Source organism: Chaetodon trifascialis, chromosome 6, assembly GCF_039877785.1.
Source record: "Chaetodon trifascialis isolate fChaTrf1 chromosome 6, fChaTrf1.hap1, whole genome shotgun sequence".
In the NCBI taxonomy this organism is placed as follows: domain Eukaryota; kingdom Metazoa; phylum Chordata; class Actinopteri; order Chaetodontiformes; family Chaetodontidae; genus Chaetodon; species Chaetodon trifascialis.
This window is the reverse complement of record NC_092061.1, coordinates 14,494,444-14,522,298: the sequence shown is the minus strand read 5'-3', so window position 1 is coordinate 14,522,298 and position 27,855 is coordinate 14,494,444. Positions and strand designations below refer to the sequence as shown.

Genomic DNA, 27,855 nt, shown 5'->3' with positions numbered 1-27,855 from the left:
TGTACAAGTAACAATTGATATATGTTGAGTTCATGATGAAATAAGCAAATTTGTTTATTGTCACTATAAACATTAGCTTTATCGGATCAACAGCAGAAGGCAGAGCTAAGCTTCACGCTCACATTACAAACAGAACATCTGCGGCCTTCATTACAACATAAACATGGTCGAAACATGAGCTGCACTGAGCAGAGTCCTCAACTGATTACAGGGACTTCATAATCCTCGTCTCCTGCGGCTTTATGCTAATGCTATTACTAAAGATAAACTTAAAATCAATGTCTCATCACTGAAAAATCAAAATGCAATTAACCTAAAGGCACGAGCGTCCCGGCGCAGCATGCTTCTTTTTTTGTAACACCGAACACAAGGTTCTCTGACACTAACAGAGGATGAGGTCAGACTCAGCAACAAAACCAAGCCGAGTCATGGCCTCCAGTTGTGCTGCTCAGTTAAACGCGCTAATTGTAGAGGTACTGTGAGATGAAGCGGTGCAGTTTCTGCCTGTTTTCTGACAACTGGAACAAAGGACTGACACCCAGGAAGACACCTCCTTTCTGACGCTCCTCTGAAAGGACCTGAAGTGAAGATAAACACAGCACTGTCAGGACACTCGCAAACCACAATGCTTTTTATTCAGTAACCTTCATTTGAATGTTGTGAGCGCCGAGCTTTTCTTATCTTTGGTGGTGTAGGGTTTTTTTTTTTTTTGCACAAGGCCAAAGAAAAAACACTCACGTAATAACAGATAAAAACAAGACCTTTCAAAACAAAAACACTTCAAATCTGCAAAAGAAAAACAGAGCTGAAGACGTTACATACAAACACTGAACAACCTAACTCACTCGGCAAGGTCTGAAATAATGAGGCGAAATGAGAGAGCCTAACTTCAGACTGTGCTGTCTTTTGTTTTACAGTTGCATAAACACATGAAGCATTTCCAGTCTGATTCAACCGGGAGATCTCAAAACGTCTTGACACGAGGAAGTGGAATTAAGAGTCAAATCCCACAGAGAAGCACGTTAACGACCATTTCTAACTGATAACCTTGATAAGAAAGTTAGTCATTTCCTCATGAGGTCTTTGCAGATATATAGGTCAATGATGCTCTATTTTTATAAAGGCACTGAATCCCAACCCACACACTGACTGAGGAGACTGATGGGTGCTCTTTATTGAGCTGAAAGGCTGAGTGGTAAATGGCGACAGCAGGGAATTTGATTTATATGGTTATGGATTAAAAATACTGCAGCAGAATTGCGAGTGAGCTGCTCTTATCTCATATCTTCTGGCTGGAACAGGTGTGTTTCTCTTAATGTCTTCGATTTCAAGTTGCCTATCGGCCCGTTGCTCTTCTCCTGTTTATTATTCCTCGCTGCTGTGTGCAGAGTCAGAGCAGATGGAAATAATAGATGCTCATATTCCTATCTGCGAGACAGGCCATTTGCTGCCTTCCTTCTTGCACTGTATGAAAAACAACTTGCACAGACTTGAAAACTGCTGCATCTTGATAATCCATCACAATAAACACGAAGCCTTTATCTGGACTCATCGAAGTGTCTGTTTAATCCTTGGTCCACTGTGTCTGAGTAGTGTTTTCATATCGCATCACCTCACAACCCACAGGAGGAAAGGGAAATATGTCACCCTACCAACAATTTCCCCGCATTCAGAATATTTATTTCACTTATTTACTCACATAAATACCAGAAACAGTGCGCCTGGCTCTGACTGAAGGTAAAGAAATGCACCTAGCAGCACCTCAAAAGCTCACTTGTTAGGGTGATATATCATATCTATTGGGTGGTTTTATCTACAACAACAAATCATATTTTACAAGCTGATTATATATTTTGTGTATAAAAATCATTATCAGTGAAGTACCTAGTACTTATGTTCGCCTCGCTTGTCAGGTGGAACAGATATGTTTCTATTGTAATCAATACATCTGTACACACAGGCCACTCAGTGGCTCAAGTTTCAATTGTGCACTATTACTCTCCAAGTCGATGCTCTTCTGTTTTAGGCACGTAACTACAGTGATAAAGTGTTGGGCTCTGAAGCGCTGTCAAAAGACTGGTGACCTACACTCAGTTCTGTGCCTGAATGCATCTCGTGTAGAGACAGATGGAGCACTGAAGCTTTAAAAGTGGCTGAAAAAGGAAATACGAGAGGTAAACTAAATGTACCTTAAAACTGTACTTGAGGACACTAGTGATCCCAGCTATGTACTATTTAGAGGTGTGTTTGTGATCCTGAGTGGTCATATTGTGTGTTAAAGTATATTTCAGACCATTTATTAATGTTTTAAAAACCAAATTACATCTAGCACAATCTGAAACGCAATGGTTAGTACATAGAGACAACAACAGAAGGATTATAGGTTAGTAGGATGTCAGTATTTTCCTTTTTAAAGCTCAAAATAAGAAATATGAATCACTTTGGCATGGTTAGAAGCCTAAGACAAAGTGTTGCCTGCACCACATTTTTCTCACTTCTAATTTTAAATCACTTGTGTCCTTGGCCCAGTGAATTCTCTTTAAAGACTGACATCTCTGCCTCAAACCTGATTGGATATGGCCACTCGAGTCAGGCTCAGTTTCTCTCTTGTTGCATCAACATCAGGTTGGATTCCTGTTGACGCTGAGCTTGAGGCTCAAAAATATTGTTGAAAAACGCTGCCAGCATTTGACCGATTATTAGCTTCGATTCAGGCTCACAGGGGAACAGACGAATGTTAAAGCTGAACTTTTTGGGAGTTGAACGGCACCTGAACTTTCAGTCCTGAGTCAAGCTTTAATTCTCTGCAGACGAATGGATGTAGACACACACACACACACACACACACACACACACACATAAAGGTTGTCACTCACCCCCAGGTCTATTAGTGTTCTAACTGCAGTGAGTGCAGCCTCCTCTGAGCAGCTCTCTGTGAGATACAGCACAAAGGCACACATGAATCAAAAGAACAGTCAGATATCCGACATAAAAAAACCAGGTCGGGATAACAGAACAAAGCCAGTGCCAGTGGGATTGATGGAAATTTTATAGTACTATTGAAGGCTGTTATTTGGGTAAATTTTGATGGTCTTATATGATTTTTAAGACGCAGAGAGCATGTGATGAGAGTCGTGAAGCTGTTCTGCCTTTCTTCTCCGCTCTCTGCTGACTTGTTACAACACAGGCTGAATCACTGGGAAAAGGCAAGGTGACAAGCTTTTGAAGTTACAACACAAAGAAATAGAAGATCTTCGTGTGTGTGTTGATGTGTGTTTCTGGGAGGGGATGTCAGGTTGAGCTCACCATAGTGCTGTTTCTTCTTGCTTGCTGTGTCACACAGATGGGAGTGTATCTGAGCAACACACTCTGCTTCTGCAGCAGCAAAGATGTGAAAATGGGAGCCAGTTATTCCACTCAAAGGAAAGTGGGGGCAGTCTGCTAAGATAATACGACCAGTTTTCATGGTTCAGTGACATGCTATCAAACTGTATATTTATGACTGGTGGGCAGTTCGGCAGGCTGCTGCAAATGGCTTAGGGTGAAGCATAAATATCACAGACATGGAGAACACTATCAGCATTCATCTCAACGTAACGTAGCATGAATGTGTGAGCTAATGTGAACAACGTGCTATACCTTCATTTGTTTATCTGTATCATATACAAATGTTAATAATTTCAAAGCAAGCTTTCAGTGACAAAGAGAAGGTCTTGCCAAATTATCATAAAACACCCTTAAACATACTGTGCACATACCTGGCAGAGGTGTGTGTAGGAGGTCCAGTCCGGTGGTGGTCCAGCACAGCGCCCTCAGATGACCAGCGAGCATACTGCAGAGGAAGAAGAGCATCTCTGGACACTGACTCGGCTGGCTTATCTGGAGAAGTAGACAGACACTAAAGTGGTCAGGAATGGCAAAATGGAGGGAGGACAAAGAGACAGCAGGAATGAAAGAGCATTTTCCATGACAACGAGTCAGTTGGTCTGCTGGCCCCAGAAAGTAATACTGCTGCAGGACACAGAGGCACGGTAATATAAAAGCAACACTGGCACAGCAGCTCACTTTTATGTGGGTGTCCCGGGTTCAAATCTCTGTGCTTTTTATGTTCATGTGAACTAAAACCTACAAATCAAACACACAAAATATACTGCCAATGTATATTGTAAACAGAAAGGAAAATAACAAAATAACAGAAACACCCAACAAAATAGAAAGATCCCAATCCCAATAAGGACTGGACTCAACCAATACCTTCATTCATACCTTCCAGACTTTTTCATTTTCCTCCTTCATCCAACAGGGGATACAACAGTTCAGTACGAGTCTTAAAATCTGTGTGAACAGTACACCCACATGTGATTGCTGAACATCTCATTCTATAACCATGAGCATTAATCTGCTGCTCCAACAGCCTCCACTTTTCTGGAAAGGCTTGGCTGTGGGGCATTTACCCCATTTCAGCCACAAGGGCATTAGTGAGGTCAGGCACTGATGCTGGGTAATGAGGCCAGCTCAGATTCAGGGTTAACATTCATCCCAAAGCTGTCTGAAGAGGTTAGTGTCAGAACTCTGTGCAGGCCAGTCAAGTTCTTTCACACGAAAATCATTTTCTGATTTTGTATTTTGTATTTATGGACATGGCTTTGTGCACAGAGGTGCTGTCATATTGAAACAGGAAGTGTCTTCCCCAAGTTGAAAGCACACTATGCTGTAAAATTAAGATTTAAGTAATGGGTCCAGCTCAAACCATATGTACACATGGATATGGATAAGGGGGATGCATGTACTGGACAACGGGATGATTCTTTTATAAAGAAACCTTTCATCTGTTTCAGGGATTCAGAAGCTTGAAATCTACTTCATTTGTCATTTCCCATTTCTTCATTTCTCTGCATTTAGGTATTCAAACATTTACCCTCAAGAGTTACTGGTTACATCATGGTGACCGTCAAAACGAGGGTTCATTAAAGCCCTTTATAAATAGTTTATCACTGTGCAAGGTGCCATTATAATCATATATTACGTGAACATATTGAGTTTACAATGTAGACTGCAGCTGGTTTTATGTTCCTTGCTCATTTCATGGCCTTACAAAACCATGAAGAAATGTTGTGTCTTAAAAGGGATGGATGCTCACACCAGTGCAGCACAGTGGACCGGCTGCAGCAGACTCATTTTCTTCTGCCACCCACACATAGAAACTCAGCTCGTTTGACAAAATGTGCTTAAAAATACATATCAAGTCAGTGACATGTCAGTATCAAGTGATGTTTCATTCAGCGTGACACTTTGTATGGAGCTCATCCAATTTTTCAATGAACGCTCACCATTTAGTCAATACGGCTAATTCAATCTGTTTAAACACTCATTATGTGAATGTGCAGCACTTAGACGCTTCAATACACTGCAGAACTTTAAAATCAACATGGCAGAGAAAAGAGAGAGTGGTCAGAACAACACTCATTAGTGGAGCTCTATGGGGAGTGCAAACGCGTCATTAAAAAAGGGCAAATCAGCAGCTATGAGTAAGCAGGTTAAAAAAAATGCACATTACACACATTAATATATTGGGTGGTATCAGCCCATCAGACAGATCTGTATCAGTGTTTATGTTGGAGAGGTGAAAGGAAATTACATGTCAAAGAAATGTAACTAAAAACAGAATTACATAATTTGTCTAATACAAATACAAACTGTTTATTGTACTGCTCAGTACAAATCTGGGTTAAAAAAATGTTTTTTTTAAGCTGCAGGTCATCAGTTTTAGCTCCTCCAATACATAAATAAATAATTGATTACACACAAATAAAAAAACAAATAAAAAATGCAAGTGCCTTTAGAACAGTGTTCTCCATGTCAGTGAACAAAATGTTTTTTGTTTAGTTTTTCTGAATAGTTTGGTGTTGGGCCATAAATGTTGTTATTGCATTACTTCCAGCCTGCTTTATGAGACCATCCGAAGTGAATTTAGCCAGGGTAACAGGCAGCAGAGGAGGAGGTTAGGGAATATTTTCTGTTGGAGCTGTGGAGGTGTTTGCTGTCCTTGTTCAGCACCTGAGCTGAGGGCAGCAGAGCAGAGGCGTCAGGAGAAGAAGAGTGAGAGCACTGGCTGGACAAAGTTAAAAGATTAGCTGAAAAGATTTGAGCTGGAGAAACACTGATGAGGCTCTTCCTCAGTGGACAAAGCCGAAGTCAGAGAGAGGATTTTAGAGCAGTGTGGAGGTGGCAACGGTTTTACTGGACGAGTAAGTCAACTTGCTTGCAGCACAAGAACGTATTTGGATGCTTTCTGTATAGTTTACTGTAGCTAGATAGCGTATTTCTTCCATTTTCTAATGAGAACAGGGTATCAAATAATGGCTGTAACTGAAGTAAGCAAGAAAGATGATAGTGTGTACATCCAACCCCGGCTGGGAGAGTGTGAGGTACAAAAACAGCGCACACAACAAAAGCAGAGGCAGTCCACACACTGAATACTCCAAGCTCCCAAAAAGATGTGTAATGATGCAGTGTTTCAGGGAAAACACCAACACAAACAAAAAGCAGGCTGTGAAGTACATACAGACAAAATGATACAAAAGCGCTGATCATCTAAAACCAATCTACTATGTGCATAAAAAGAGCAAAAATGCCAATGCAATAAGCCAGCCTGTGTCCAGATCTCTCTCCAGTGGGTTCCACTCAACTGGAATTGAAAGTAAATGTCTCTTCTGTAGCCGACTGAAGCAAAATGATCGTTTTGGGATGATGGGTGTTTATTTGAGGTGATCTGAACATGCAGCCTGCTTTTTGTTCATGCCTGAAGTTTTGCATGTAGTGTGGTGACTCTGGAGGCTCTCGTCTCAAAGTCACGCCTCAGTGCTCGTGACCAATGCACCTGCACTTTGAATGCTGGCCGTTTGATCACTTTGGAAGTTGTTTAGCTGCCTTGTGTTGAACAATCACATTTAATAGTGATGACAGTAAGGCTTCTTTTAAAGCTGACACATAGCTGACATTCAAGTTACATGACTCAACTGCGTAGGTGCTTTTGTCATGGAGATTTAGTTTACTTTTTTATGTGGTGTTTTTGGTATTTGTGTACATGCCCTGTATGGGTGCCATCGTTTGCAGACTGTGCCAGTGTGGAGCTTTTTTCCCGTCATATAACCTCTGTGTTTTCTCTAATGCATGTGAAGAAACCAGCGGAGCCCAGCAGTGCTCTTCTGTACCTTGTAGGAATGCACATCCTGCTCCTCACAGTCAGAGTCGCTGTAATAAGGGTCATCAGTGGTGGTCCAGGTCAGCGTGCCCCCCCTCTTCCAGAAGTCACAGAGGGGCACAGCGCGGGTAGTCTACATAGGACGGAGGGCACAGACAGCAGCATGTCAGACAGCAACTGTTTCTGTCTGCTAAGGCCATGTGTGATTGAGTCTTCTGTGCTCATTTTGTGATTCACTGCAAAATAAAACATCATACTGTATCTGACACCTAATTTTACACCAGACTGTAAGAAGGCTCTGCAGACGTATTACCTCTCCGTAACTTCAAGACCATCATTATTATTCATTATCTGCCTGCCTGTCATTGCTTTCACTGAGCTTAGATTGTTGTCAGTTTACGGTTTCTTTCTGTTTCATTGATCGACTCTTTTCTTGTTATTTTGTTTCTGTTATTCTACCAACCTGTTAAAAAGGCCTGAAACAAGCTGTGGACACAGCAGTGGCATTTTAATCACCTTTTAAGTTGATGTGGCTTGTTAGCAAACTGCTACTTATTGACTTATTATCATTGATTTAAAGTCGTGTTTCTGTCCATCTGATCAATGGAAGTCCAACATTTGCTCTCTTTTAGCTCTGTTTTTGGTCTTCACCAGCACCTGAGGGAAACATCTGGCTCTTTAGCAGCTAAATGTTCCACTATGTACCAGCTAGTTGGCAAGCGTGTCTGTCTGCTGTTTGGTATTGAGCAGGTAGGGTACATTGGATTTTTAGAGCTTTTCATCTGAAAAAACTGCCTGCTGTGGCCAAAAAGATGATATAAGGGTGAGCAAAAACAGCAACATTATGGGCAGGACAGCTAAATACTGAGCTGAAACTCACTTTAAAACTTTATAAAGCCAATGGAAGCAGCTATGTGGAAGTGGTTGCGGGTTCAGGTGATAATTCTCTGTAGGTTTGTCACCTCAAACAAGCACTTCCACACTGTCACATTGCTATTACAAAAAACAAAATTATAGCCGTAAGCCAAATATTCCAATCCAAGTATTTAATAATACAGCCAAGCTTTCAGTCATCATCAATCACCATGTGCAATTTTCTGCTGAACAATCACTGTCTCATGTTTAGACTGTTGGTTGGACAACACAAGTAATCTGAAGATCTGGGTGGTGGGAAACTGATTTTCCTTATCTTCTTAAAGAAAATGATTCATGTATTAATTATGATAATAATGTACAGTAAATAAAATAATGGAAAAATATGTGAGAAGTAATGAACCTACATTCAAACAAATAAAAAGGTAATGCGTGAAGAGTTGAAGATGTTTTTTTTTTTTTTTTTAAAGGCATTTGTAGATAAAATGCAAACCAGATCCTTTAGATTTTTGAATAATCAAATAAACTTCAGGTAATATATTTTTCAAAAAGTGCAGCATTAAATTATGTAGTGCTTTAGAGAAAAAAATTCAAATCTAGCTTACTTCTTCCATGATCAGGATGCCACAACGGACCAGACTGTCAACTGCATCCAGAGCAAAACTCTGGGATGACTGACAGGGCTGCAGAGGGAGAGGGAGAGAGAGAGAGAGAGAGAGAGAGAGAGAGAGAGAGAGAGAGAGAGAGAGAGAGAGAGAGAGAGAGAGAGAGAGAGAGACCTTCAGCCCACCACATATCCAAGCAGACAGCTGACAGAGGGCATAAAGTGTGTAGTAGAGATGTAGCAGAGATCAGAGGATGAGAATGAGAGCTAGCCAGCAAGGGGATGAGAGCAGGGGTGATATTTCTGGTTAAGGAATGGGGTGAAAAACAGAGCTGCAAGCTGAAGAGACAAGAAAGCGCAGCTGCTGAAATGAAAGGTGGGCAAACAGAGAAAGAAATAGCAGTTCTGGCTCAGATTCTGAGCCCTTAAAGTCAGTCTGATGGCGCACGTACACACACACCTCGCACAACCTCTCTCTGGCAGAGATCGAGGCAGCAGAGCAAGATGAATAGCTGTTCAGCTCCATTAAACATCCATTGAATGAGACGCACTGGGTTGCGTGTGTGAACGTGCGTGTGTGTGTGATATGAATTCAAACTCACTGGCATAAAGCCCGGGGGTAGGAGATGGCAGAGCTGCAGGGCTCTCTCAGTCAGCTCAGACTGGCAGAGCACCACATCAAACTCCATGTCACCTTTCACCTCCTCCCCATCCATGCCTCCACTCCTCACCCTGCTGCTGACGCAACAACCGGCCACCTCACACAGCATTGCAGACACCGCACACGCTGAGAACAAACAAACACACGCACATATAAACATCACATCATTCGCTCCAGTTCTACATGCGCATAGAATACACACAGTGAGAAAACTGGTGTGACTAAAGATGAGCAGGTTCTGGTTTGTATTGTTGCAAAATCTCTCAAAATGTTACTGTTTGCCAGAACTATGTTACACAGTGGACACTTTCTTTGGCTTAAGGATCAGTCGATGAGATTTTGCTGATAAGAGCTGGGATTTCCGCCATTTACACAAGTGTTCTCTTTATTTGTACTTTTCATCCCTATTATCCTGCTTTCATGTGCTGGTGGGAAAGTCTTGACATCCAGATTGTTCATGTTGTGAAACAAGTGCCTTCACACTCCATTTAGTTACAAAATCAAACCTGGAAGACTTTCTTTGCCGCAGTGGACCGTCTGTTTCCATGTCATTGGTAAACCGGGCCTCTACTGATCCAGTATGGAGCTCTGATTTCTACATTACCCATATTTGAGTTCAAGTGTCCTATATATTAGGGTTTATCTTATGGTTCACAGATTTGCTACAATATTACACAACAAAATATCACTTATTTTTACCACTTGAGGTTAGCAGCCATGTATTAATCTACTACAAAGAGGCTTCCAGCACTGTCTTCCTGCTTTACTTCCTACACAACCAAAACAAGTCATGCAGGAATAATGAATCATGCAGGCAAAGTAGCTTCCTGCACTTCAGAACACCACATTATTTTTACCTCCACTAGCAATGCTAAAATGGGACAGCAGCATCTATGGCTTCAACCTAGTCTGCCTGCGAGTATGTCTAGAAACAACACAGCACACATTCAAATACAATTCAGTCAACAGGCAGCTCTTGGCTCCAGGATGAGCTGAGACTTGGTGAAGATTTGAGATCTCGGCTTTACGCAAGAAGATGATTACCATAAATTATTTATACTGTATCTATTATGCTGTTCCCAACCTTACTGCCAAACAAGAATGGCAAAATCGGCCAGTTCTGCAAAAAGGTTTGTATGCCAACGATTTGAAAATGCACTTTCTGCAATATATACGACTGGCAGTCATAATGTAGTTAAGGTTTGCCGAAATTCATGATTAGGGCTAATAACAGATCTGCCACAGAGACCAAACTCTGATCTTTTGCCTGAACATCTGACTCACCCATCTACCACCCCAACCTCTACACCATTACTCTGTGTCTAGTTACATCTGGGGCATCTCTTTCCTACACTGGCTTTGAACAATGGCAATCAAGTTAAATTGGGAGGTATTCCTTAAGCTGGCGGAAGGATCCAATATATAGGACTTTCAAAGTGTCATCTGAGAAGTGCATAATGTGCTCCTATTATCGTAAACACAGAAGATAAACGTGCTTCAACCATAGTTCGCAGATCTGTATTTGCATGCAGAGGTTTTAATGCTACCATGCATAAATTATACATATAAATTATGCATTATTACAACACTACAAGAATTTAGTCACACAACGCAATCATCTCTCTCTCTCACACCCAGACAGACTAATTAAAATACTGACAAATATTATTAAAATATCAGCTAGCAGAATTTTAGTGACTTTTAGCGTCTAACTTCAGTTGGTTTTGCAGCTCATTCCAGTTGTGGGGTCAATAGTAGGGGAAACCAGCCTTCTCTGGTCCAAAGTTGGTAAAGCCAACCTCTGATCTGGTGTCACGGTTGTTCACACTGAACTATACTCGGTATGTTATGTCTCTTGGCAACTTAGAAAGCATCGGTCCCCATCACTTGCTTCTTTTTTCTTGTTTCTGTGAAAAAAAAATCTGTTGCTGGATGTACAGTACACCAACACCACTCAAAGCTTGGTATACCTTGAACACTCAGAATATTAAGTGGTTAAACTTTAAAAATGCCATGTTTCAAACTAATTTTCCAGACTGACATGCCAACAGTCAGAGCCATAGCCAAGGCCTCCCACGAAAAATAAGGTGCCTGTAGAACACAGGGTCTCAAGATGATATTTAGGCATAAATGTTATAGGCAAAATTTCATCAGCTACACAAAATAGATCCAAGCAAAGTCACTCACCACCAACAGCTTCCAAAATAAAGGCGTGTTTGACAATCTGGGCCTGGAGGGTGAGGTGTAGTGTGGCAGTAAGAGAAGGACGGGGCACAATAAAAGGATCTTTCCTTGAAGGAAGGAGACATGGACAAAAAGCAGGAAAGGGCAGAAATGGAGACAGGTTTCACTGAAAGGGAAATTGGATTTTTGATAAGGAACACAGTTCTGCTGTACACAGCTTATCAGTGTTCTTTGTTTTTCCTTTGACAGACAGCAAACCAACCTGGACGGCACTGCAGCTATGATGAGATGAGGGGCGAGCAGAGAGAGAGAATAGTGGACAACCTCTGCTAAACTTCCCCCAAAACCAACGTCTTTGTTCCGGTACAGGACTTCCTCCGTGAGCCAGGCCACGTCACGGCACAGGAGAGATGCACTCACTCCCTGCGGAGGAGAAGGACGGACAAGTTTTGTTCCAAAATCAGACATGAGCATTAACAATCTGGTGACATTAGTTAGAGACTGGTGGGTGTGACTAAGAAAATCACTATCACACTCTAACGCACAAGCACCAAAACCAATTCTGTTTATGAGCCTTTTGGAGTATTGATGGATCCGTGGAGGGGCAGGGGTGCGTTTTAACAGCACCAAGGGGAAAATTACTCAGCAAACACACAAACACATGGATGGTGCACTTACCCTGGGGTGCCTGTACAACAAAAGACTGGCCACCAGACTGGTGGACATCACAGCCATGCAGGAGGTTGCAGCTAGAAGCACACACAGACACACACGCATACAGTACAGAGGTAATGTGGAACAATTTGCATAATATTAAGAAAGATTTATGATTCAGCAGGAGTACATAATCCTGGACCCACAGAAGATGAGGTGGAGGACGATGGCGATGCTGAGGTCTCTCTCCGGGTGAGCTGCCTCTCTGAGTTCAGATGCATAATGAGAGGAAGGCAGCAGCCACGACATCCTCCTCTGCCCAAACACAGCGTCAGTTCTTGAGAGAAAATGTGAGACGATGAGAAAAGGATGTCAGGATGGTTTTACAGGATTTCTTGTGAAGATTGTCTCAAGTGATTTACACTTGTTCAAGTTATAATCCTCAAGATTTTCATAGAATCAAATCCCATTTTTGTGATTACCTGTCCATTGTCTCTAGGACCCCTGCAAACTACAAGGATAAGCAGGTATAGCTAATGGATGGAAGGACATATAGTTCTTTTCATTGTTAGTGGTGGAGTCTGCCAATCCTATGCGAGATTCAAGCTGCCTTCAAAAGCATTAGGGATTTACAGGAAATGGTGCATGCATGTAGCCCAGCACAATCTCTATCTCACTGATATCAATCTCATTGTTTACTGTTCACTCTTTTGGTAACAAACTTTGTCGTGTCCTGCTGCTGTGTGGAAGACTACTCGTGCCGTGCTCAGCATGAAATCAGATGCAGTCACTCATGGCATGACGGAAAATGGCAAATTATTGACTGACTTTTTTTTTTTTCAAGCCGACTTTTGGTTTGGCTGCTTTGTAAACTGATACACAAGCTACTCTTCTGCTGTATTAAGTCGCAGCTCACTGTTTGTTTGCTGCACTAAACTACACTTGCTGATACCACAGTAATCAGTTGTTGCAAACTCAGGACTGAAATCTTATGGATTACAACTTTAAAGAACACAGTCAGTGAACATCGACAGATCCACGGCTGGCCTTAGGCCATCAAAGTAAACTGCATTCATTGTCAAGGGAGTTGCATAGCAAATCATGTGAATTCCAAACATGAAATGATGAAAAAATGGAATAGTTTCACTTATGTATACTATATGGAATTTTTCAGTAATGATCAATTCAATCATTATTAAATTTATTGCAAGGTTTGTGGCCAAGAACAAGAAAAAGTTGCTGTATTTCCAGTAAACTCTTGATGATCATTATGAAAGTTCAGTGGATGACTTAACACCATATTTCTGAGAATAAGAGGAACATGTTTGTGGGTAAAATAAAGCTGTAGACTGAGGCCCTTTAGGTACATACAAGCATAAAAGAGTAGGTTCATCACTCAGAAAATGGAGGTGTGTGCGATAATTTTACGAGCTGCTTATATGAAGCTATGCTGGAGAGATATTAGTTATTTATGCATCTTAGCTAGGAACGTGTGAGAGAGAACAGTATGCAGTAGTGTATCAAAGAGAGTGTGTCATATCTGGCTCTGTTTATAAACAAGTCCCACAGACAGTCACACTGTTCATCTCAAACAAGAAGAAATAAACTGTGAACTCTGTAAAATAAGTGTTTGTATGTGAGGACTTTTAATTTCCATTATGGCAGCCCTCACATTTGCTGTGCTTTTTATACACAGTGGGAAAAATAGGCCTCAAAAGCTGAAACTTCAGCAGCTGGGGACAAACAGAATGAGGTAGCACGCCAGAGATACAGTGTTAAGTAGCGGAGCACATTAATGATGTAGACGTGTGTACAAAAAAGAACAAAAACTGCTCACATGCTGATAACAATCCAATCTAACTATCCCTCTCTTCCTCTTCTCATCTATGGCTTGCCATCTCTTTCACTCACGCTGTTTTTTTTTCTGCTTCCCGCTTCCTCAGAAGAATTAAATATATGAAGGGAGCCGCCACGTTGCTCGTCAGAAGCCAAGCAGAGATTGAGTGAGGATGTTATTTTGTTTCCGTTATCTTTTTCGCTGGCAGACTGTGTAATGTTGATGGTAATTGGACCGAGTCTAAGAGGATGAAAACTCTCATCAGAGCTTCCATCGCATCTGTGCCAGATTCAGGCTTTAGAGGAAAGTTTATCTTCAAAGTTTAAGAGAAAGTAACTTTTCAATTTCACAGATGTTAGATAAAACACAATCCAAATCTGAACACCATTGTGGTGCGTTCGCATACTGTATAAACACTCACTCGTGCATACAGGTATGAACACAGGTGGTCTGATTACCTGTTGTTGAGGATAAGAGGCAGCAACAGGTCCTGTAGAGGGAGCCATTCATCTACTCTGCACCTCCCTGACTCACACATCTCCTACACACACGAACACAAGAATATGGATGCACACATGTACTCTCAAAGAGCTGCGAAGTTGCATCTTCTACATGATTCAATATTGATGCTCTGCTAAATCAAGCAAAGAAAATTATAAAGTTTCCATTAAAACTTTTAATTCCAACTATTATTGCTGCAGCCTATTTCTTTATATCATCACCACATAATAACCTTCACCTCCACTCAGCTGCCAGTTTATTAGGTACACCTGGGTAAAAATAATGTAGTCTGATACAACAGTAGTGCAGTAAAGCATAACTTCCTTAAGATTGTACTATTCAGTTTTTGTTGAGACTGTTTGAGAGAGGTGAGATAATGATTCTGATCATTTTGAAGGCAGCAGTTTGAGGTCCTTTGGAACTATATTCTGTTAGATTGAGAGGTTTCTCATCCTATTCCTGGACAATGCTCTATAACCGCAAACAAATGTTGGCTCTGTTCAAACTTGGGTCATCAACAAATGATATCAAAGCCAAACCATGCCTGAAACTTTTAGCTACACTTGTAGACAGTATGTTGTGGAGCAAAGGCAGCTACAGCAGCCTAGAAGTGACCAGAGCCCTGATGCAAACTATCAATAAGACAAATCACTCAAATACATATAGGCTTAATGGTTACAGACAAGTTCTGAGGGCAGTAAATATTCAGCTCAGGAAATACAACACTGGTTCCTGCTTAACATGCAGCTGCAAACGAAATAACAAGCACTGAGCCTGTGCCATCAGTTGCTCCCAGTCCAATTTTCAACAAGCTTTTTTTTTTTGTTGAAGCTAATGTAGTTGGTCCACTTTCAAGGTCGCTGTGATTTATGACTTGCCTGTCCAGCCTCGCCTGTAAATCAGTGGACTCAATTTTGGGGGCTATGACCCCACAAAGGATCCAAAGATAAATATAGGGGAGGTCACAAGATGGTGATTAAAGGGACAAGAAAGACAGAGAGATAAGAAAAATCTGTTCCACAAAAAATATGCTTTTATCTTCTGAAATACTGGATACTGTTACTGCTTAAGATCTCTAAAACTCATTGAAATGAAACATCATCAGGGAAGCAGTTGGTTGAACTGCTCACAACTTCAGCTCAGACTAAGTCTACAACCTGTGAGGAGGTGTCACAAGTAAACACTGCTTGATTTTAAAGCCACTTCTGGAGGTGATAAGCAGTGATGTGATGTCTGCAATGATGTATGTCTCTCCTGGGCACCTTGAGAGAAAAGGGCTGAGCAAGGTGGATCCTCACACTTCCTCCTGGTCTCCTCCAGAGAAGAGACCACAGCCACTGCAGCACAGAGCTTAAGCCAACCTGTGAGGATACGTAAAACACACACACACACACACACACACACACACACACACACATATAGGAGTGATACACACAGCAAGTTAGCCATCATAATTAGGTCTTGCCTTTGAGATGGACATTACAGCAGCAATTCTACTAATGAGGAGGATCTATGATGAGCCCGACGTTGAAGAGAGAGAGAGAGTGTGTGTGTGTGTGTGTGTGTATGAGCAGTGGAACTGTGTGTACTGTACTGTATGTGCACTGTGTGAATGACAGAATAAAATGACGAGGCGAGGACCTTATTTGAGCAATTAACCGAGGCAACACCCACTCTGCCGTATCGTCTCAATGTGCAGATAACAGAGGGCAAGACTAATGGAGACTAATAGCTATCAACGTTGCTTTGAAAAATGAAATGCAAACCTCAATAAAAGCTGGCCAGTCAGAAGTAAGACTTTCACAGCTGTACTCTGGATCATTATGGCAATTTTGTTTTCCCTTGAAAGAGGAAGTTTGACACTGACCCTCACCCTCCAAAATCAAGACAACTGTGCCCCCTTGAATATAAAAATGCTGATAATGTAACATAAACTAAGTTACTCTATGAGAGTGGACATGTGTCATACTGATATGCTTGGAAAGTGTAAATCAAACTGAACGTAAAAATCTGTGTATCATGTCAGTGCCAGTGTGTTCAGATTTGACTGTGTCTATGTCTCTGAGGAATATGAATTTTTAAGGATTTTACTGTTCCTTAATTTCCTCCATGAACTGTGTCACGGCCTCTGCCGCAGCTCAAACTGTTGAATGTGTTGATAAGCAGGACAACTCCCCAGGCCAAACTACAACTAACGCCCTGTTCTATCTAGAATACTGGCTGCCCCCATCCCTTTCACTTCATGCAGTATATTTTGCCTCTTACTCCGTGGCCCCCTGGGGAGGTGCTCTTCACAGCTTGCAAACCTCTGCTCTAAACCAAACCTGACCCCTTGCTCCTTGGGAGAATTACAGATGGCTCTTATCAAGTGGGGTTTGTGTGTGCTTGTAAGTGCGTGTTTACACGCATCCACCTGTGTGTTGGTCTTGGGCACACAGTCATAGGAGATGCCCACAGGGACAAGACTGACATCAGGGACAGATCCCTCTTTGATGAGCTGTCTGATGCGAGCCAGCCACTGGCCACCTCGGCCAGACTCCGCTGACACACCAACACTTATCGCCTGGCCCTCATGTAGCAGCTCATGTATCAGCTGAGGAAAGAGGAAAGAGCACGGGGAGAGAGAAAGATGGCAAAGTCAAAGGTCTGAGAAGTCCTGGCAGTAGGGGGGCTATTAACATGAAAAATATATGCCATGCATTTGTAAAATATACATAAGCAATACAGCAAAACTGACCTCTGAGGGAATGTAAAGAGGCAGGAAAACAGTGTGGAGGGCAGCAGAGGGAGGGCAAGTCAAAATGCAGGAAGCAGGCAGGATAAAGAGCAGAAACAAAGAGGGACGGTGGGGGACACTTCTTGACATTCAGAGACACTTCCCTTGCCCCAAGTACTGTTTTCCCCTCACAGACAAGGAAAATTCAATTACCATTGAACAGCAGCTAAGCAGGCCTACACTCAATAAACAATAAAGGTCTATTAACATTGAAATACAACCACTAAACAAGCCTGCTTTCTCACACACAGACAATATGCTTACTCACATAAATGGTCAATGAAAAAAAATAAACTACTGGCTGCGTCACTCATAAACAACCTGTTTATGTTCCACTGTGACTGTAGTCTGGTAGATTAATGTAAGACTGAGCTGTTTTATTGAACTGTATAGCACAATATTGATCTTAATATACAAGTAACTCCTCCAAATGAAATACATCTTTAGGCAAACTGATACAAAGCATGAAAGAGCTCCCTTGCTAGACACAAAGAAAGAAAGATATTAATGATGAGCAGGTCTTGATCATTGCTACAAATAAACTCAATACAGACACGTCATTAGGCAAAGAGTGCAAAGACGGTACAAGAGGAAAGTGTGACGGATGCAAGAGAGGAGAGAGAGAGAGAGAGGAGGGAGCTGTTTATACAGGCCACATAAATCTCCAAAATAAGGGGAAAAACCCACAAATTACCTTTCTTATAAAAATAGATACAACCTGCTCAGACCTGCCAAGCTCACACAATCAGACTAACCACCATTCTTGTCGTTTCTCCGCCCTCTCCTTATTGCTTTGTCACCTCAGCCAACTCCAAAGCTGCAATCTCTGTAGCAAAACTCAAGCCCCTTGGTAATTTTGAGAATGAATAGAGAGTGGTGAGGCTGGGGAATGAGGGAGAGGATGAAAAGACAGGTTTTATTCTGACTGAGGAGCTGCCTGTGAAAACACGCCACCATGGAGTGCAATGAAAACTGTGTGTGTGTGAGCGAGTATAAATTGAACTGACGGCACATACATTAAACAGCCAAATTACAAGGACAGGAATCTTTTGCTTACCCTGCAATTTTATATAATTACCTGCTCTCTATGAAAGGTTTTTTTTTTCAGTAAAATGCATTAGCAACATGTTTTCTGATTCATGGCCCAGCGCTTCCTTCCCATCTACTAGCAAACAGACTGTTTTTGGGTTCACATGCACAGTTAATGAGGATCTGCTCCAATTGTCAGGCTGGAATGGTTTGTACCAAGAGGGTGTTTTTATGGTTGGTGACTCTGAGAAAAGGGTACATGAAACCTGAATTAGCTTTTGACTGTTGAACGGATATTTGCATATGTGAAAAACAATTGCTGAAAGCCCTCCATGGCTCAAGAGGGAGCTTTTTCAAAACGTGTGGCAGTCAGTATACTTAAGTGATGTCTTGTAAGTCATGTTTTAATTGGCAGAGAATACAAATCTGAAACAGAAAGTCCATCTTTGGGAGGTTGTTGATGGGAAGAAGTTGGCATCACTAGCCAGAAGTTTCATTTGAGGATAACTGCTAAATTAGCTTCATGTCATCTACAAATGAAAATCTAAAAATCCATTGTATTTCATTTTTCTATTCTAACGGTTTGGCTCTGGGGATGACAATGCCACTGTGTCAGCTGGTTGGTTGGTCCACACTTTGGTGACTGATATATCTCAGCAACTATTGGAAGGATTGTTATAACATTCAGTACAGATATGCATGTTGCTCAGAGGACAAATGCTACTATACTGAATCGGGCGATCCTCCTTTTTCATCTAGCACCACCATGGGGTTGACATTTGACATTTTTTTCTGAGTGCAATACCTGAACAACTATAGGATAGACTACCATAAAAACTGAGAGACACTTGCGCTCCCCCCTAAGGAAGAACTGTAATAACTTTGAACCCCATGACTTTTTATTTAGCACCATCATCAGGTCAAAAATGTAATTTGTGCAAAAATTAAGTTGATGACCAAATACCTGTAAAGACATTTCCATCACCCTCAGAAATCAGAATTGATTTTAAGGTCATCCTCCTTATATACAAAGCCCTCAATGGACTAGGACCAAGTGACATTGCTTGCTCCCATGTTTATTATTTGCCTTGAGGAACACTGCGATCATCTGCTGCTGGTCTATTGGAGGTTTGCAGCAACAGTCAAAAGAAAATTGGGGATGCAGCCTTTGTCCATTATGCCCCAAAGCTCTGGAACACAATGTCTGCAGACATCAGGGAAGCCAGCTCGATGAATATTTTCAAAAGAAAGCTAAAAACGTATCTCTTCACTTTAGCCTTTAACTAGCCCAGACTTCCTGATAAGGCCTGAAACTTCTGTGCTTTGCCTCAGACTAATGCACTGCTGCATTTCTTTAAACTGTTTTTTACTTGATTTTATACATTCTATGTATTCTACTTTTGTCTGTATTTTATTAGCTTATTCTATGGTTTTATGCTTTGAGTTTTTTTAATTTTCATCCTCATTCTATCTGGCTTTTACTACCGTTACATAGTGGGTTTTATTCTCCATCTTATTTTCCATTCATTTTTACCTGTTTTTATGTGCATTCTGTCCTTTCTATGTAAAGCACTCACTCAGTGCATGCAATTTCTTTTTGTAAAGCACTTTGAACAGCAATTTCCTATATGAAAGGTGCTATACAAATACACTTTGTTATTATTATCCTGAGCAGTACTTTGTGCTACTTAGCAAAAGTTAGCACGCTAACACTCTAAACCAACATGGTGAACATGACAGACATTATACTTGCAAAAAATCTGCATTTTAACATTGTCATTGTGAGCATGTTGGCGTTTAGCTCAGAGCACTGCTGTGCCTAATTACAGCCTCTCAGAGCCTTGAGAGCAGCTGTGATCAATATGGTCATGTGATGGAGAGATGACATATTGCATGAGTGTACTATGGAGTGACAGTCTGCTGGAAATGGCATACTTTATCTTTCATTTAGTAGGCAGTATGCAGTACAAACTGATTGAGTAGAAGGCAATACATGTTAGTATGTGATTTTGAACAAAGCATTAGTCTTGCTAACACGATGATGACGATGAACTATCTGGACCCCAGGGAAGAGCAAAAATTTGTTTCTAGGTGTTCATCACTGAGTTAATTCTTACTTAAAACCTCACAGAACTACAATCACAACAAATACTACCACTTCCTACCTCACTTTAACCCTAAACCATGGAAACTTGCCAGACTTACAGAGGTCATGACAGGTGAGTACAGATTGTCCATCTCAACATCCTGCTCAGTCAATGCCGAAGGTGGCAGGAGGACCACACCCACTCTCTGCAGGATTGATCTAGAGGATAAATGGAGGACACTGTATCTCAGATGTAGCTAGTTCAATTTAAGAAGTTTGATGAAGCACCTTCATAGTCTAAAATTACAATGACTGGTCTAAATATGATGCTGTGAATAAAAGCAATAAATTCAACACCTTATTTCTTGCACAAAGGGTGTACTATTTGTGGGGAAGATACTGTATGTTCTGAATACAACCATGTAGACTGTATACTTGTTATCTTGGAGAAATTTGCCTAGCAGCTCCTATATGGGTTTGTGTGTGTATGTGTGACTATACCTTAGGAAGTAGCTGTGAATCCGAATGGGACAAACAGTGTATGGAACTCTCAGATTGTGAGAGAAGAGCACCAGAGGGATGAGAGCACAGTCCACCATGCTCTGACGCACATACACGTAAACCAGCAGAGATCCCTGAATAACGGAACAGAAGCTGCTTTAGAACAACAAAATTCTTCACATTGTCATTCATTATGGATAATAATGGAGTATTGTGCAGAGGTGGTGCATGGATCAGGAAAGTGTTTCTGTGGCCTTGTATTTAAGTAAAATTATAATCAAGCCCCACAACTTTCAGACAATATGAGCAAGATAAAATGTGAGACCATCCATTGATAGCATTATAAATGTATACATTTATACACCAGCAAGGACACAAAGTTGAAAAATCATATTATTTTTACACTCAGTTCAGATAGAGATGCAGGCAGAGATTAAGTTGATACGTGGGGAGTATGTTTAAGTCACTGTGTTCACTGCAGAGACTGACAGTGCACAATAAGCTCTATTATTCTGGAAGTAGCCCTTCATCTTTTGAGTAGCATTTGATTTTTTTCATTACAGACATGGAAATGAAGAGCTACTATTGCAAATTCAATTATACATCGAGTGAAGTCAAAGTAGAGAGACAAAAACATGATTGTACTTTTGTGGGTATGATTCCTGTTCTTTCTAGTAGTAGTAGTTCCACTACAGTAACAAAGGTAATAAGTTTCGCAATAAAAGTGCTGCCGTAATGAAAAAAATGTAAGTAGTCAGAGTGCTGTTTTTTTAACATGTCCATTACTTTTTTTATTTTTCTTCAGCATTTTTTATCTATCTGGCAAACCTGCTCCAGAAATCTCAAAAGACTCTCACTTAATTTTCCATTTCAATGACATCATATGAAGTAGTTTTTTATCTAACTGTAATGAGCGCAAAGTCAATAAAACAGTTAAACAGATGAAGACATGTAAGTCACGCTGCGAGTGCCACAAGCATTTGAGAAATGAAACATGTCCCTTGTTAAACTAATCTATGTGCAAAATCAACAACTGAACCCATTTTGTACATAGTCCTCCTACTTTCAGTTTGCAAAAATTCATTTGGATGAACCAAAAATGCATTTAGAAGAGAGAGCACTATTCACATGGTATAAGAAAGTCTGAATATGCACTGACAACCATTGAAAACCACAAGGATCATGAGAATACTTTCCTTGCGGCTCTGCACTCATTTCTATAATTGACTGCATTTCACTGAGATCTAAGCTAAAGACATAGTTCACTGAATTCATTCATGCCCATCTTGAACCTCTGAAAACAGCAGCCTGACTCAGACTTATTTACTTGTATTTATTTAGTCAACCATGTAATTAGAGCTGTGTAGTCTCCATTAAAAAAAAAATGAAAATAATTAAGTGTAACAAGGCAAGTAAGAGAAACTCGAAAGTTTTCAGTGTATTTTTACAGACTTTCAAAAGTAGTCATATTTGAAAAAAGCTGAAAAATATTCTAACATTTTTGTTTACCTTGAAATGGTTTGTAGTGGATGTGTATAAACAGGGCTGTTGATTTTTACCATCACATCCAATGGCTGAACACACCCTATTTTCACAGTGTGTGGATGTGTGCGTGGAACCAAAACATCATCGGATCTATGTTCAAATACAATGTGTGCTTTCATCGGGAAGAGTTGACACCCATTTGGATAGCAGTTTAATCATTTGTGAACAGAAAAGTTAGGACATTTTGTCGACACATATATATGCATATATACAGAGTATATATATGTATAAGTATAATACACACACACACACACACACACACACACACACACACACACACACACACACACACACACACACACACACACAGTTGTACCTCTTGTGAGGCTCTGTGCAGTGCCAGAAGATGGTTGAGGTTTACTTGAATACTGTCAAACATGGAAGAAAACATCTTCAGCATCACCCAGCCAACAAATCTACTCAGGAGAGGATCGTCAGTGGAAGGATGTACAGATGGATGAAGAAAAAAAAAAAGAGAAATAATTAATGACTGGAGACAAGGAGGAGAGGGGGACAATGTACACACAGGAATAATGGATAGATAGTGGTGAAGCTGTGAAGAAACAGCCGCCCATACAGGATTTCGGGCAGGGGTGAGGATGGAGACAAGTCTGACAAGATGTAAAAGAGGCAGGTTGGAATGAGAAGTGGGGAGAAGAGGAATGAGGAAAAGAAAGAAAGTGATTACATAAGGAAAAAGCAAAACGGAAAGTGATAAGGGGTGGGTGTGATAGTGACAGCTGTAGATAGAGATGAAGGCCAAGGCTGTAATGATGGATAGAGAAAGGGAGGAGAAAAAAGACAGTGCAGAGCAGATTTTGACGAGAGATTTCTCAGACTATAAGAAAGGCAAAAAAAGTTTCTTAAAAAGGGAGGAGCAAAAAAAAGCTAAAAGTTTCCACTCCATTTCACAAGACATTTACAGAAATCTAATACTGTCTGTGTCTACAGAAACAGACTCTTAAGACCTGACAGAGTCATAACACCTATTCAATTTAAAATATGAAGGAGGGCCAAAAGGAGGGCATGACTGTATTTTGGGCATTTACGGTCCAAGATCTAAAACATCCTGTTCATTTTCTGCACAGACAACGTTAGGTGACTGGCAGCTGGATCAGTTTAATCATCAGAAAAAAACCCACTGTTTTAGAACAACTGTTCTTTGATCAAATCACTAAGAAAGAAAATCTAATCACTGAGCCTCAAATTCTGTCACGTGCTATTAGTGTGCAAGATGCACTTAATCTGAAAAAAGATGACATGATTCTTCAAAAACGGCTGTTACTGTCCATTCACTTGGTATGAATTTTAGTCACAGATATGGTGCTCTAATATTATGGCGATGAATATTTATGGCAGCTCTTGACAGTGAGAACCATATAGGACATCAAAAGACTTATTCATTAGAGTAGTAGCACCAAATTTATGAAGAAAAAAAAAAAAAAAATTGCAATATTTTAATCTGCTGGTCACAACACAAACCTTTAATATCACTATGTTATCCAAAAGTATGTCCTACTGATTTCTCGTCATTTCTCGGGGAAAGGGTTGCATAGTGCAGTTTTACATCAATACACAAAAGCATTTTATTAACAAATAAACAATAAACAGCCATCTCTGAACTTCGCCCTGTGCCCATCGGCCCACACACACATAAACAAACACGCACCGTGAGAGGCCAGGGAAGATGCAGGTGTTAATGAGGGGGAGGAATGATGAGAGGCAGTTGATCTGCCCTTGGCTGTCTCCCCCCTCTGGTGCTTTATGCTCTGCTGTGAGCGCCTCCTTCACCCTGCAACACATGGTCACAGGACAGCAGACTTAACGCAGCACAAAGCCTCTTTTGTGCTACACAAAGGCAAACACCCATCTTCCAGTAAGGCAACAACATCCCCAAGTAAAGTAGTTACATAAAGGTTAAACTCAATTACACCGAAGGAGAGAAGACAAATACAAACTGAAAAATCAGTGACAGAGATAGGGAAAGTGTGACAACAGTCCAGAGTCATCCCATTTCTCTTCATGCACTCTGCACAGACCTTGTGATAGCCTTCATTTTCTATATCTTTGTTTGTGTCTCTTATCTCCTCTCCTCCTTTCTCTTTCCCTCTCACTAGGACTGCTGGACCTGTTTCATTTTCTGTATCTTTGCCTATCATTTATTTATTCTCCTCTAGCATCTGGAGTCCTCTCCTCCTGTTCCTCTTTCCCCTCAGGTACCTGTTGCTCTGACAGACTCTCTCCAGTCTGTTTCTAACAGGACTGGCGTAAACCTTGCACCCACTCACAAACAGCACGCAGCACACCCTCCGCACCAGCCAGCCTCGATACCTACGATAACAAACACAAAATGCAGAGGCAGAAAATGTGCATGGGTGAGTGTGCTGGGACTGAAAAGTTTTGTTCGTGTCTTGTAGGTATTATCAATACCTGGTGTGCGTCTCGTTGACACTCAGCAGGTTGTGGATGCCGAGGGAAGAGTTTTGTCCAAGCTTTGTTCTCTAAGCCACGATAAAAAAACACACAGACAGATGTGGGTGTCAGCATCAACCTGCAGTGAGCTTTGCTAGACACAATCCAGTTCATCATCCGTATAAAAGACACACACAGCTGAGGGATGCAATCTAAATGGGGACATCTCTGAGAGCATCTTTAAATCCACTTAACAAGCTTAGTGTGTCATGCGAGGTCAGTATCTTTTCAGTCAGTGAAATAGTTTGTTTCATAGTAATTTGGACTTGGAAGCCAATCTGCAGCGCATAGTTGGTAGAAAAATTAAATTTGTTGGATGGCATGAGTATGCAGGCTGCCTCCCTCATTTCATTAGTCTAATTTCCAACTTATCCTTTCCTCTACTGTCTCTCTCTATCCGTCTCCAGCCTCAGCAGACTCACCAGACTGTCTGGGGTGCACTGGTGGCAGCACTGGCCAACAGCTGGTCTGAACTTGCCCAGACAAGGAGGTACTGTCTTCAGCTTTTGCTTGATCTTCATGTCCCAGGACAACTGAGGAAAGGAAACACAATTACGCAAAAAAGGCATCACATACACAGGGATTATAACCACATCCACTTACTGACATTACACCCAGTTGCCAATTTATTTATAGGTGCTGAACTGTACTGCATTATACTGAGAGATGTCATTTAGTCTACCCTCACTGATATAATGGGAGAGGACAAAATAATACAAAACACCATCAGTGTATGTAGCAATTCATAGGGACTGGATGTGCTCTGTCTAATTTTGAACAGGATAAGTCAGCTGAAAAACCCACTAATGACACAGCCAGAACGTTTACATGCATGTAATCACATTAAGGTCTTTTTTCTGCAGTGACCCAATTTCACTATGTACAACGAACCTGGTTTCTGTAATTGGCGTAGATAATCAGAGAAACTCAATTTCCCCAACTACAGTTATCCTGGAGAGAGCTGATTTCTTGGACACAAGTTTTTTACATGTAAACGTGTACCTGACAAAGACTGTGGCAGACTGTGGGATCAAAGGAGAGATCATTATACATAGCTATGCAACCTCATATCAAAAACATCTCCACCAACTAACGCCAAAACAAAGTGGCCTCCAAAAGTCTAATTAAGTTGGCTTTTTGTAAGACACATTTGCATTGTAAAGAAACACTACAGAGCCTGTTTTCTCACTGCACCATCAGCTCTTCAATGCATAAAACAATAAGTTATGCTTCCACAGTAAGGTCAGGCTGTAGAGAACTAAATTCTACTCATCTGCTGTATTTCTAAGTGGTTTTACAGTAACCAAGTTACTATCAGTGCATGTAAATGTCTCTGATGATCTGATTTCTCCCAGTAACCAGTCTTGTGTGCATGTCAACGTACCTTCTGACAAGCTGACACAAAACGTCAGAGGAGACAAAATGTCATATTATTCTCGACAAGCTACGAATAGCCAGTTTTAAATGCCTTGATTCTTCGCTCTTGAGTTTCATTTTGAGTTTGCTTTGATTTTTGTGTTGCTGTGACTGGGTTAACTTTAAAACCATGGGAGCATGCAATAACTTGCAGTGCAGTAAATATTAATACAGGGCCCATATGAGACCCAGTATCAAGCAATCAGTGCACATCAGGCACAAACAGCTCATGCACTGAAGCACAGGCCAGAATGTGTACTGTATACTAATCAACCAGGCTTAAGGTCTCCTGCAGCAAGTTGACTGCTGGTCAGTTGTTCAATTATTTGTGTTATGATAACAAACAGCAATGACACCCATTAATTATCATGCAGCATGGTGTGTGTGGTCTGCTACAGTGCCTGAAATGAAATGTTAGTTAGGATTCAGACTGATTACCCTGTTGAGACAGGAGCTAATGAATCTCCTAAAATCAATGACACGTTCTCCTGGTTGAATGATGATGATGGATTTCAGAAAACAGAGGAGCTGACTAAAACAGTGCCTTGCCAAGAAAAGGTCGATTTAAAGACGAAACAATACTGTAATGACAAAGCGGGAATTGAACTGTCAATAATTCAATTGGTCATACTAGTTTAGATGAAAAGGATAAAGAGTAGGCAGAAGTAGAGACAGTGATTGACACAAGTGTGAAGGTACAGTTTTAACATTATCAGGCTAGAACCACGTTCCAACCTACGCGTTAAAGGAATAGTTCGACATGTGGGAAATTAGCTTATTCACTGAGAAGACTGATATAACTCTCACATCTTTGTGGTAAAGGATTCACATTTGTATGAACAAGCCCCCAAATATTGCCTTTATACAGACTTAAAAAATTGTGAACCTCTTCTTTAAGTACAAAGCTAGAGTCAGGAAGTGGTGAAGCAGGGGGAACTTGTATCTGGTTTGTTTAATCTCTTACACACACACACACACACACACACACACACACACGCACACACGCACACACACACTCTCAACATAAAAGCAAGTAAAGTAAGTAAAAAAGTAAACAGTTTGTAATCCATTAACCTGACATTCAAAGTCACAAGGCTCTAAGAAGACATCATGCCAAACAGTTTTTTGTCAGAAAGTAGTTAAAGCACTTAACTCCCCATAAATGTTGGTTTTCACATTTCTATTTGTGAATAAGCAAAGCATATTTCCCAAAATGTCAAGCACTTGTCTTCATTTTCTAATGGATCTGTATAACTCACTGATACATCACATCCTGTGATGTGGTAAACATCCAACAGAATGAAGCACATGGGGTCGTGCATGTTCTTGTGTGATTGTGATGAACAAAGAGTTTGAGATTAGTGCACATGGCTTAAGTGGGAGATGACAGTGGGAGAGAGTCATGCAGGCAGTGTCCTTACAGCGGGTCTGCTCTGTTGAATTGGTAAAAGGACCATGTCATTGTTTATTCCGTCATTCTTCTCCTGCACCATGGTGAGCCCCCTGCAGACT

At 41.0% G+C, this 27,855-nt stretch overlaps 1 protein-coding gene across 1 annotated transcript; it reads right to left on the bottom strand.

Annotated features, from left to right (window-relative positions):
- Positions 1–31: 31 nt before the first annotated feature.
- Positions 32–27,836, bottom strand: gpat2 (glycerol-3-phosphate acyltransferase 2, mitochondrial). The gene is made up of 22 exons (XM_070964978.1): positions 27,765–27,836; positions 25,350–25,460; positions 24,886–24,956; positions 24,676–24,786; positions 24,125–24,247; positions 22,772–22,871; positions 20,911–21,044; positions 20,529–20,628; positions 16,932–17,111; positions 15,781–15,879; positions 14,476–14,558; positions 12,387–12,517; positions 12,205–12,275; positions 11,789–11,949; positions 11,530–11,633; positions 9,284–9,468; positions 8,683–8,760; positions 7,215–7,337; positions 3,759–3,879; positions 3,307–3,375; positions 2,877–2,932; positions 32–578 (listed from the first exon to the last, which is right to left on the bottom strand). The coding sequence occupies exons 1-22, from the start codon at positions 27,834–27,836 to the stop codon at positions 462–464; spliced, it is 2,400 nt and encodes a 799-aa protein (XP_070821079.1). The 3' UTR covers positions 32–461.
- Between the last annotated feature and the right edge of the window lie 19 nt (positions 27,837–27,855).